Genomic DNA, 12,772 nt, shown 5'->3' on the forward strand with positions numbered 1-12,772 from the left:
TTAAAGGCATAAAAAGCCCAAAAAAATATACTTTAAAAAAAAACTAACAAGTCAAAGAAAAGCTTTATGGGATGAGATCATAGAAGAAATATCTGGTGTCTCGCAATGTTCATTTCTATGGAAATGCACCTAGTTTATCTTTTACTTCTTTGCATTGTGCAGGCTACATTCACAAATACACTGCAAGATTGGCAGCCCAGTGACTTCTATTCTGTGCTATAGCCTATGCGACTGTCTGTGCGGCACACCCATATTCAACATGACTCCTAACTTTTAGGTTTAGCTGTGACAATAACCTGGGTAATCCTAACAGCTAATGTTAGTTTACACAGTAAAATCCGAATTTGAAAGCCTGGTCACCAGTTTGTATGGCTAGTTTGCCTACTTAGACTCTGAATAAGGAAAAAGCTTTGTATGTCCCCTTTCTTCTTCTTGGGTGGCATAGCTGATCTACAAACCACAAAAAGGGGCAAACATGTACATGCTGAAGGGCAAAGGGAATATCACCCCACCCTAAATCTACGCCCATGGACTGTACATATATTATAAGTATTATGCACTTAAACTATAGTACATGGAAATATTAAAGGTGTCTGTCTGTTCATATGCAGTTGAACTGGTGTGTGCTGTATGCCTCCCTCTTCACTCTGAGTAGGAAGGCACAGTTTAAAGGCAATAGCATACTCCTCGGTGCACATTTGCACATGTCGAAGACAGGCATCATTTTTCACATGAATGACGCAAAGGTCAGGCCAGTGGCTTAAAGAGCCGTTTTATGCTTGTAGTCGAATCGACGGCGTACCCCCTTTGTGTCCCCACGTAGCTCGCTGTGCACCTCCAAAAATGTGATCACCGTAGCTATCCTGCATCAAAACACAGTACCTCCATCTGCCCGAGGCAAGCTCTGTGCTACTCACTACAGCCAGGCCTCTCACAAGGTAGGCTATGAGATATTTCATCCATACTCAAGCTTGATTCTAATTAAAATGTGATTGATAACTGTAAGGCTGATGATACACGGGGCAAGTTGTTGGGCAATGTTGCCAGCAACGGGCATGCAGGTGAGACACAGGGCAACTAACGAGGGCAACAGACAACTAGCAACGACCCTAAACCACTGCTAGTTAGCTAAATCCCATTCAATCTCAATGGAGCAATGTTAGCTTACAGTTTACTGGGGGGGGGGGGGGGGGGGATTATGTCTTCTTAACAACCTCGGCATAAAAAGAGATGTTAGTTTAATTTTAAGCATTTGATGAGGTAATGTGCCCAGTTTGGGTTTCAACATAAACAATTAGTACAGAATAAATTGAAACAAGTTCTATGAAGCACCCCTGTTACAGATAATGTACATGTTAGCACAACCAGACCCTTACAAAAAATAACTATATTACTTCAAGTGTCAAACTGCAGTTTTATGAGTATCAAAGCCGCAGTTTTGGAGGAAATATTTGCAGCTTATGCAGGAAATGCAGTATTTTGGACATGAAAATACTACTGTAGGCTATAATCTTTATTTATTATTTTTTGTAAGGGAATATGGACAGCAAGCATCAAAAGCAAGCAGCCCAAACCCTAGGGCATTTATAGCTGTGAAGGTGATTCACACACAATTATCGCCCTTTATGGCATCCTTTATGGGGCATTGAGGTGTTGGATGCGACTGTAAAAAGAAAATGGTTACATTTAGGCCCTCAGAGTTCAGGTAGCAGGGCCTTTTTTCAGCAGGATTTTGCCGAGGCCCCATGGAGGTCTGAACAGCTGGTTATGAACAACTGGAACACTGAACACAGGCTATTATGGTCATTGCTACATTAACATTGTTACATTGTTACATTGTTAAATTGTTACATTGTGAAATTGTTACATTCTGCATCATTGAAACACCAAACATATAATTCTTAAACAGACAGTTCACCCCCTTCTGCATGGCAATATACAGTACCCTCCAGAATTATTAGTACCTTTGGTAATGTTGACTAAAAACAGTTATAAAAAATAATCTTTTGGTGATTAATTGTACTCTCACAATGAAAACAACAATGAAAAATCCACCCTTCAAGGAAAGAAAATGTATTCTGAGAAAAAAGAAAATCTCATGAAGAAATACATATTTTTTTAAAAACACGTTGCTCACAATTATTGGCACCCCTAGACAATCTTATATGCAAAACCTAACAGAAGCATTTCCCTATCTAATTTCAACTTTGTTAAGTTAATCAGAGTGTCTGTGAACTTTCAGAGGTAGTTCATTACTTTGGTTTTCACTAAGGTATAAAAAATAAAGTGACAAAGAGGCTAAATCCTCTTGTCATTTTTCAACATCAGAAAGACAAGAGAATACACTAAATTTAAATAAAAAGAAAGTGTGTTGACATGTAAGTCAGGGAATGTTTATAAAAATAGGTACTTTGTTGAAAATGCCTATATTTACAGTTAAAACAATGATTGAAAGGTTCTAATCAACTGGAAATGTAACAAACATGCTTGGGCAAAGAGCCATGGTTATTTCGCCCCCACGTACAGTATGGAGGATGGTAAGATAGGCAAGAAATTCCATAAGGACCACTATTGGAGAGTTACAGACAAAGGTGTCATCTTGGGGTCACCAAGTCCCACAAACAATCTCCAAAAGTGACCTCACTGCTAATAGCTTATTTAGAGGGCATGCTAGGTAAACGCCTGTCCAGTCATTTAATTACCAATGTAAATGGCAGGAGTTACTGAATGGTACAGTGACTTTGTCTGGAAGTGTGGTCTATTGTCAGATAAAATGAAAATTGCGCTCTTTGACTAGGAACACTTTAGGTGTGTTTGGCGTACATTGAAGAATGACTATACTGAAAAGAACCCCTAACCTAATGAGAATTATGGTGGAGAGGCTGTGCTATTGTGTGGCTGTTTTTATTCCCAAAGGCCTTGGGAATCTAATTAAGGTGCATGTATCACCAACAACAAGAAAAACCTGAACATTTTCAAAGGAAATCTGTCAATCTCTGCCAAAATACTAAACGTTGGTCATGATTGGATCATTCATCAGGTCAATGAACAACAACAAACCTCCAGATCAAAATAAATATGGTTTACTGAACGCAAAATCAAGCTTCGGTCATTGCCATCTCAGTCCCCTGATTTAAACTCCACAGAAAAACAAAGAGTCAAAGAGGAGAATGCACAAGTGTGGACCTAGGAATCTGGAAGATCTGGGGAGATTGTGTAAAGACAAACAGTCTTAAATCTCTTGCTTTGTATTCTCCAACTCTATGGGGTGTCATAGGTGAATATTACAGGAGGTATAATAAGCAGGGGTGCCAATAATTGTGAGCAACGTGTTTTTGTTAAAAATATTTCTTTCTTTATGATATTTTCCTTTTTCTCAAAACAAATGTGCTTCCTTTCAAGGTTGGGTTTTTTCATATTTGTTTTCATTGTGAGATTACAATAAATCACCAACAGATAGTTTTTTATACCAGATTTTAGTCAACTTTAGCATGAGGTGCCAATAATTCTGGAGGGTACTGTAAACAGTATGGGACAAGCCCACTGATAACACATTATGTTTCTCATTATTTCTCAATGGGCCTTAGAACAAGTATCTGTGGATTTCCTGCACACCTGTGAGAGTTCTGCTGCCTTGTGGAGTGCCAAGTAAGGACACTTCAGCTATGGCAGTGATGTGACAGGCAGACATGGCCAGTGGAACGCATCACGGAAAAAGTGTCAAGTTTCTGTAAATATTTCTCAGTGATGACGACATTTCACTGCAGCAGGTTTCCATTGTACATTAGAGAAATGAAACTGACATCAGGTCAACTTTTAACTACTAGAGAGAGAGAGAAAACATTGGTGTATTTAATTTGATTTTAAAATTCTGGGTTTTATTTAGAAAAAAAAATAAAAATGTAAATGTCACTTGAACCTTGATGCTTATACCCATAATCTAGTTCAGATGTGTTTTTTTTTTTGTTTGGTCATATAAACAGGTGATTTCAATGTCTAGTCTTCAGATTAGTGTAAAACTTGAGTTTGTTATTAGTATCTCTAGTATTCTTTAGTATCAGCTTAATAGTCCGGCAGTCATGGGGTCAGACCTGGTTTTGTCGGTTAAAGTTTTTATTTTTGCAGAATCTTGTAGACTAGGGGTATCTCTAAGATTTAGGAGGGTGCCCAGTGATATCCCTTGAGCAATTTCATATATTAACCCTTTCTTGTTCAATGTGCTGAATATAAGGCGAGACTCTTCAGGTGAATAGGGTAAAAATTAACTAGCAGATATCACTATGAAACTTCCCCAGTTGATAACTTACATTAATATGAAAAAAAAATGTATTACAAGTTTTCTGTAATTTAATGTTTAAATATGAAAAAAAAAAAACAATGTGCCAAAATTAAGAAAAACAAAATAAATACCTCTAATTTCAAGGTGAGTAGGCCTACTCATATCATATGCAAATCAACTCAAATAAAATTGACTAAAATGCAGTGTTCTGTGATAGTTATTCAGACAATACTTCATGTGTTCAAATTTGGACAATTTAACCCTTTTCTATACCAATTAATGCATTTCTGTACTTCAGATAACGCCAGTAATAATCCGGGAGTCATGGGGTCAGACCAGGGGCCTATTGCACAAAACTAGGATAAGGGATTAAGCCAGGATATCTTGGTTATCCTGGCTCAATTTATCCGTGATCCAGTTGCACAAACGCGGTATAGGGGGCAGCAGGATATGTTATGGTATAAGTTACCATGGCGATTTATTCTGTGGAGCTAGCCTGCTCCAGACCAGGCTAAGTTCCAGGATCTATTTAATCTCATCCCTTATCTCAGTCAGCAGTCACCACAAACAGAAAGCAATAATTATTCCACTGCCCACTACACATTGTTATCACATATACCTAGACCCATTGTCATTATTTAAACGTTTGTGATCATTAATTAACTTTTACATACTCGCCATTCCCGACCTGTCATGCGACAATGTGACATCACGGGAGTGCCTAACCATTTCGCACGTGGTGGTCGTGGAACTAGTTGCAATATTCTCCTAAACAGAGGTGTTGCTGTTTGTTGCTGTTGTGAAAAGGCTATCGCTACCTACTTCACACCGTAGAAGAAGCAATGAAGCCGCTAGTTGCCATGGTAAATCAGTGAATCTGTGATCGGTGGCGGGGTCTATTTAAGGGAGCCATGAGCGCGCACTTATCCAGGATAGGTTTCACCTGGCTTGATGAATCCGTGTCTGCTCATCCTGGCTTGGTCTTTGTGCAACCAATTAAGCCTGTACGCTCTTGTTTTGGATTCATTGAGCGCAGCTCAGTAACTTATCCCGGATGTCTTAATTCTGCTTTTGTGCAATAGGCCCCTGGTTTTGTCAGTTATTTATTTATTTATTTTTGCTTAAACTTGTTGACTTGGGGTGGCTCTTTAATATTTAGGAGGGTGCCCAGTGATATCCCTTGGGCAATTTCATATATTAACCCTTAAAGCCCTATGTGCCGAAATCATGAAAAAAATAGGAAATACCTCTAATTTTAAGGTTACACATATCAAAAGCAAATCAACTCAAATAGAATGTACTAAAAACAGTTTGCCGTGTGATAGTTTTCAGACAATACTTCATGCAAATTGGGAAAATATAACCCTTTTCTATGTCAAATAATGAATTCATAATTTCAGATATCTCCTGTAATAATTCTTAATATGTACACGTTTTCTCTAGTATTAGTTTTGATCAGTTCTGGCTCATTTGTTCTTAAACATCCTACAGTACCTTAAAACATGCACAGAATATTGTGCATGGCACACCATTAACCTGGAAACTGCATCTTAGAGCTACAAGGGGTTTCACTCTCAATTGCAGCCACATCTGATCATCTCCAAGTCTGGTGCAAATCAAAACTAGTTTTTAATTAGTCACACTGACCTGTGTGTATTATTAGGCCTCAGTATTTTAATGCATGTCTATAGATCAATACTTAAAAATGAATATTCTCTTTTGAATGACAAGGTTAGGCTCTGAGCATAGACTACTACTGAAGAATATTTTTTAGAATATAAAGAATATGTTTTATATATATTTTATGCAAACTAGAACAGTAGTACAGAGCTTAAGTACATCAGCTAAAAGAGGGCAGTGCAGGCTAACAATAGTCAGTTATAGCTGTGCAGTAAGTAAACCTCCCTCCCAACACGTGCTAGTGAGAGATGCTAGCACCTGGATGAGTTTCCTCTCCCACTCTGAGAATGAAATCTGCACTTCAGAAGCACTTACATACACCAACCTTTCCAGTCGTATACCTAAATTTAGAGGGGTTTGTTGATATATTATTCCTAGCCTGATTTATGACATTTTATTCCCTTTTATTAACGCTATTGTCAGTATTTTCTGATTTACTGAATAACTAAAAGAGAGATCCATAATTCCCTGTTTCAAAGACTTTTCATCTAATATGTCAACACAATGAAAAAGTAATTTTGAACCTGGCTTTATCCAATGTTCAGATTTAGCTTTTTTTAAATATGCACAGCACATATTTAAATAGATCGTGCCTAATTTGAACATTTAAACATTCAATTACAGAAAACTTGTATTTTTTTTCCATATTAATGTAAGTAATGAACTGGGGAAGTTTCGTAGTGATATCTGCTAGTTCATTTTTTAACCTATTCACCTGTAGTGCCTCGCCTTATATTCAACACAATGAACAATAAAGGCTTAATATCGAGAATTGCTCAAGGGATATCACCGGGCACCCTCACTAATCTTATTGAGTTACCCCTTGGCAACAAGAAACAGCAAAAAAAAAAAACTTAAACCCACAAAACCAGGTTCACCTAAATTATGGCATTTGGCTGCCGGACTATAAATACAGATGTAAATTGGAAGTATTTGGTGCCAAATTTTAACACTATGCTGATACACTTTTAAAACTAATGTGTTGTCCCTATCTGGACACCGAGATGTGTTAAAAAACAAGGCAAGTTGTGTTTTTTCAACACATGTTGTGTAACAAATATAAAAAGGAAACAACACAAACTGTGTCGTCCCTATCTGGACACAGAGATTTCAACACATATTTGTTTTATGGGTATAATTAGAATAATGGTATAAATCAAACAGATTTGTTTAGAAATTATGTGAGCTATGGGAATGCGTTTAATCTTCCCAACTACTTCTGGCAATTCCTGGTAATTCTGGTTTTCCCACTTGTCTAGTGAGAATGCAACAATTTTCCCCTTTGATACTCCTTTTGTTTTGATTGATGTAAAACACAATGAATTGCCTTTGTGTATGAAACATGGTATGTAAATAAAATAGCCGTAATATAAATGCATGTACACATGTCAAATTTACATCTGTCTACTTAACTGAAGTGCAAATTAAAAACAGTTATTTTATGCTATTTCAAGTACGAAAAAACAGGTAATGTTTGTAATATTTTTGTATTAGTTGTTTGGTCAAATTAATGATGGATTGTGGTAGATTCTGAAACGTGGTTACATTGGCGTTCACGAATGCTTTTGCACAGATAAAAGGGATTTATCCTCCTCCTTTGCCTTCTCTTTTCACACACACACACACACACACACACACACACACACACACACACACACACACACACACATAACACACACACAGAGGACCACCCACATATCCAACTACACACGTGTATGCACACCTAACTGCAGATCCCACGCATGCACGCACACACAAGCACACACACAAACACACAAACAACTGTCTGACTTACATGTCAACACTATTCTTTCAAAACAACACGGACACTTTTGTTTTTTTATGACCAAGTCATTAATTTATTATAAATCATATTTACAAAACTGTGCAGTGAAGGATTTTTTTTCCCCAAAGCAAAAGTAGAAAAGAAGTTAACAGTGAAGTAGAAATAGTTTTTTTTTCTCCCCCACCCATTTTTGCATAGATGAAAAAACAAAACAAAACAAAACCCCTCTATTTACATGTAGGCATTAGGGGTGCCCTTATAGCGGCTATACAGGATATGAACACAGAGATTAGCAGTCTCAGCAGTTTCTATTTCATACAAGAGAGATTTGGGTGTGTCACTACGCCCACTTGTTTACTGTGTCAGTGTGTGCGTGTGTGTGTGTGTGTGTGTGTGAGAGAGAGAGAGAGAGAGAGAGAGAGAGAGAGAGAAAGAGTCTGTGTGTGTAAACCGTGTGTGTTCCTGAAGCTCAATGGTTCTAAAGCAAGATATGTGTAAGAGTGGTTTTTAATCTGTATGTATAGTATGCATGCATGCATGTAGCGTTTCTGTGTGTGTGTGTGTGTGTGTGTGTGTGTGGGTGTTAACCAGTCTCCTGTGTATTTCTTGTTTACTAATCTAAAATCAGTGAACACATGATACATCCCAAGGAAAGTTCTTGATAAATAAAGCAAATATATTATGGTTGTTTGTTATGCATTATTCATGACTAACAATTAAATAAAAACATAAATATCCATTTAAATTCTTTTGAGGTGGAACAAAAAGATGCCTTGGTATGAAAGATCTTATCATAATAGAGACAATGACTGTGTGCACACAATTACACACACACACACACACACACACACATACAGGTGAGTATCAGGACTTCCTGAGTTGATATTATGATATGATATGATATTATTTGCTCCAAAACCCTAACTGATCCAACCAGAGTGTCCGCAATCATGGTGTGCAGTTTTATGAGTTTTTTTTAAGCGATGTTTTCAATTATCCAGTGTTCTAAATACTCTATACACGCTGCCTTAACATCCATTTTGTCACACATTTATGTGAGTGTGTGTGTGTGTGTGTGTGGGTGCGTGTGTTTGTGTATGGGTGCGTATTGTGTGTGTGTGTGTGTGTGTGTGTGTGTTACTTTGCGTATTGTGCGTAGAAGGCCACTTTGACGCGCTCTATCTGATGGCACAGTTTGATGGCTGGACCCAGTTTAAGGTCCATACACTCCTGGACAGTAGGCAGGGTCAGCAGTAACAGAGCCTGGCCATCAATGTCCTACGGACAGAGAGGAGAGAGAGAGAGAGAGAGAGAGAGAGAGAGAGAGAGAGAGAGAGAGAGAGTGGGGAGGGGAGAGGGAGAGAGAGAGGGGAGGAGAGAGAGAGAAAGAGAGGGACAGAGAGAGAGAGAGGGGGTGGGGAGAGGAGAGAGAGAGAGAAGGGGGGGATAGAGGGGAGGTGAGAGGGAGAGAGAGAGAGACGGACAGAGAAGGGGAAAAAAGAATAAGATATAAATAATTAGACAGATATCATGACTGGTTGTGGTGAGAGTGTGTTTGTGTGTATGTGTGTGTGTGTGTGTGTGTGTGTGTGAGTCTCAGGGATGGAATTTACCACTCGCCACCCTCCAAATGCGGCTGAATTTGTGTACTGGCGGGTGAATTTGGTCAACTTACTAGCCACTGTGACGGGTAAATAAATAGATCTAGCTAAATAGATCTAGCATACCACAAATATACAGTCAGATGCGGTTGAATTTTCACAGGCATTGACGGTTAAAAATATGAGAATGTGTATAGGCTGCCTATAAGGGTAAATCACGCTGATTTGAGTCATTTCCTGTGTATTAGCCGCATTGTGTATAAGCCACAGGACAGTGTTTTATTCAAGTTAAATGAAACAAACCATATTAATACCACATTAACTGCCCCCGTGTATTAACCTCATAGCTAAAGAAATTTTGCGAAATCAATGTATAAGCCGCGGCTAACAGTTGGGTACTAACTAGTGAGGCGCTAGCCACAGCGCTTCACTTTCTGCAACTGTCGCTATGCTTTCTTGTGCCACTGCTATGCTTATTTTAGGATGACATAAACAAATCTAGCGAGATCTGTGGATCTGTGCTGTATCTTCACAGGCTAATATTCTCACACATATAGTTCTCTTTTGAAATGGAGGGAGACGGACACACTTCTCCACACCTATTCATCGTGGTGGAAAATCTCACAAACTCTTCACTCAACACATTACAAGCCATCAGGATAAACAGCCAATCTTACCGAACACAATTGTGTAAAGCATTCTCCTGTACAATTAGCTGTTTCAGAGTAATCCGGTTCTAAAATTGTAGCAAATTTCTACACGATCTGCAACTTTGGGCTTTTGTTCAATATATGACTTTATAAAAGGCCAAATACGAAATAAAAAAAAATAAATAAATAAAAAAAAATATCGCCTAGATAACTGTAAATATTAAAATCAGAGGATATACAGCCCATGGCTAGGAGTTTGTCAATGTAGCCTTAATGATTTAATTTCATAAAATGCTAAGCATGCATGTATTTAAGTTTCTTAAACCTGTTCATTCGTACTCGTCGCTCGACTTATCGTGACTAAATTCAAGATGGTCGCTAATGGTAAACTTCCTGAAGGTACTGTCTGTATAAATCGTCTTGTAAATAAACTACCAGTGCTTTTTCAAAGTTCTCAATGTCTCGTTTTAAATGTCAAGGCCCTCGGAAGTCTACCAATAAAGTATGGAGCTACTTTGAGCCTCGTAAATGGTGTAAAACAGTGATTTATTTGCATAGCTAGGTCGATGCCCGAGGCACCCCCATCGAAAAACTGTTGGTAGCATCGGCTAACTAGCGCTAGATTTCTGAGTGCAGGGGACAAGCCGAGATGAGCTATGAGACATACGTTCACACTCGGTATCATGTTTCAACACACTTTAGGTCAATATCACACCGGAATTCTCCTTTAAAGGAGCCACACCACTTTTACATCAAGACACTATGGCATATAATCGCAATAATGTTGATAACCGTGACAAAACACTATGGCAAATAACCGCAATAATGCTGATAACCGTGAACATTTAGGTAACTATAATCATGATATCACATTTTTATACCGTATCTTTAGTGACTGGTACAAAAGTTAAGTGGCTGGTAGATCTTTTGGAATCCACCAGCCACAGTGGCAGGTGGAAAAACATTTAATTTCCATCCCTGGTGTGTGTGTGTGTGTGTGTGTGTGTGTGTGTGTGTGTGTGTGTGTGTGTGTGTGTGTGTGTGTGTGTGTGTGTTACTGTATTCATGTTAGCAGTATATACTGTATGCCCAGTGATATAAATCTAATTAATCTTCATTAAACAAACTGGGTGATGCTGAGTAAAATCACTTGAGGCTTTATTTACAGTAATTCACACTCTTTAGTGCACTGAATCGTGTGTGTGTGTGTGTGTGTGTGTGTGTGTGTGTGTGTGTGTGCGTGTGTGTGCATACCTGCTCCTGAAAGATTTTGGAGAGTGCTGCGCAGTCGGTGGACTTAATGAAGTCAACTACGTCTGACACACTCCACTCCAGCGGGTTGGTCTCAAGAACCAAACACTCCTCCTCCTCACACACACCCACCTGCAGGGAGAGAGAGAGAGAGAGAAAGAGAAAGAGAGAGAGGAAGGGGGGAGAGAGAGAGGGAAGGACAGAGAGAAAGAGGAAGGGGAGAGATAAAGAGAGAGAGAGATGGTAAGAGGGAGAGAGAGAGGAAGGGGAGAGGGAGAGAGAGGGAAGGACAGAGAGAAAGAGGAAGGGGAGAGGGAGAGAGAGAGAGAAAGAGGAAGGGAGAGAGAGAAAAGATAGGGAGTAGAGGGGGAGGGGAGGGCATTGATGTTGGAATTGGATCTAAGACTTTCAGAATAGAAGGTAAAAGGCGCTGGTATATTTGTCTGTGTGTACCTTTGTGCATGTCTGTGAGTGTGTTTATGTGCTTGCATGAGTCTGTGTGAGTGTGTGTATGTGTGTGTGTGTGTGTGTAAGAGTGTGTGTGTGTGTGTGTGTGTGTGTAATCTGTGTCTCACCTCTGTATGAGGCCGTTTGAGTGTGTGTGTGTGTATGTGTGTGTGTGTGTGTGTGTAATCTGTATGTCTCACCTCTGTGTGAGGCTGTTTGAGTGTGTGTGTGTGTGTGTGTGTGTGTGTGTAATCTGTATGTCTCACCTCCGTATGAGGCCGTTTGGCTGGGGGGTACTTGGCACTCTCGTTGTAAGACAGAGACCGCGTGGACCTCCGGCGGGATGGCCTGTCCTCTGCCTCTGTCTGCCCAGGGAAGGAGGCTCGATGCTGGGTCACAGCGCGCCGCGGCCTCCCCCTGGCTGGAGCCTCCCTTCTCTCCTCACGCGGCTCTGAGCTGGAGTCTTCATCACTGAGGGACATATCTTCATCTTCCTCATTCTCATCACTGTCCTGTATGGGAGAGAGGCTAGACTGAGCCGGTGGAATTCTGTTGACTGTGTGTGTGTGTGTGTGTGTGTGTGTGTGTGTGTGTGTGTGTGTGTGTGTGTGTGTTGAACAGGATGGAGTGAGATAAAAAAAAGTGTGAAAGAGATGAAGAGAGAAGGAGGAAGGAAAAGCCGTTTCTCAGACAACTCACTGCTGGAGGTGAGAAAAGAAATGTGTATATGTGAGCGAGTGTGTGCATGCGTGCGTGTGTGTGCATCAGGGCTCCGAACCGGTTCAAGGAACGGAAACGAAAACCGAAAACAAACGGAATTTTACGGAATTTTACGAGAAACGGAAACGAAAACAAAATGGTCTTCAACTGTTCCGGAACAGAAACGTTATTCTGAAATCCACAAAACCGGTTAATAACGTTTTTTTTCGTTCTCTATTATAAAATTTCACAAAAGCATATCCTATGTCAGGGAGACTAGTTCCGGTTGTGCGAAAAACAAGCCCGCATCTACACTGTTAATAAATGGACCTTTGGTCCAAATATGTATATTTTGTCTTGCTGTTGTAATGTAACCTAT

General features: G+C 39.6%; 1 protein-coding gene across 2 annotated transcripts in view; it reads right to left on the reverse strand.

Moving 5' to 3' along the window:
- Positions 1 to 7,781: 7,781 nt before the first annotated feature.
- Positions 7,782 to 12,772, reverse strand: part of sfmbt2 (Scm like with four mbt domains 2) — a 61,884-nt gene continuing 56,893 nt past the window's right edge. Inside the window, exons 19-21 of one of the 2 annotated variants that reach the window (XM_076296921.1) lie at positions 11,961 to 12,206; positions 11,251 to 11,379; positions 7,782 to 9,023 (exon numbers count right to left, since the gene is read on the reverse strand). In XM_076296921.1, the coding sequence (XP_076153036.1) occupies positions 8,883 to 9,023; positions 11,251 to 11,379; positions 11,961 to 12,206 (516 nt within the window). In that variant the 3' untranslated portion in view covers positions 7,782 to 8,882. The remainder of the gene's footprint in view (positions 9,024 to 11,250; positions 11,380 to 11,960; positions 12,207 to 12,772) is intronic. The other variant, XM_076296920.1, reaches the window with a different exon arrangement.

The sequence above is a fragment of the Alosa pseudoharengus genome, unplaced genomic scaffold (genome assembly GCF_046254945.1).
Source record: "Alosa pseudoharengus isolate Yale_2024_CS ecotype anadromous, Long Island Sound unplaced genomic scaffold, YU_APseudo_1.1 YU_APseudo_1.1_scf_20, whole genome shotgun sequence".
In the NCBI taxonomy this organism is placed as follows: domain Eukaryota; kingdom Metazoa; phylum Chordata; class Actinopteri; order Clupeiformes; family Clupeidae; genus Alosa; species Alosa pseudoharengus.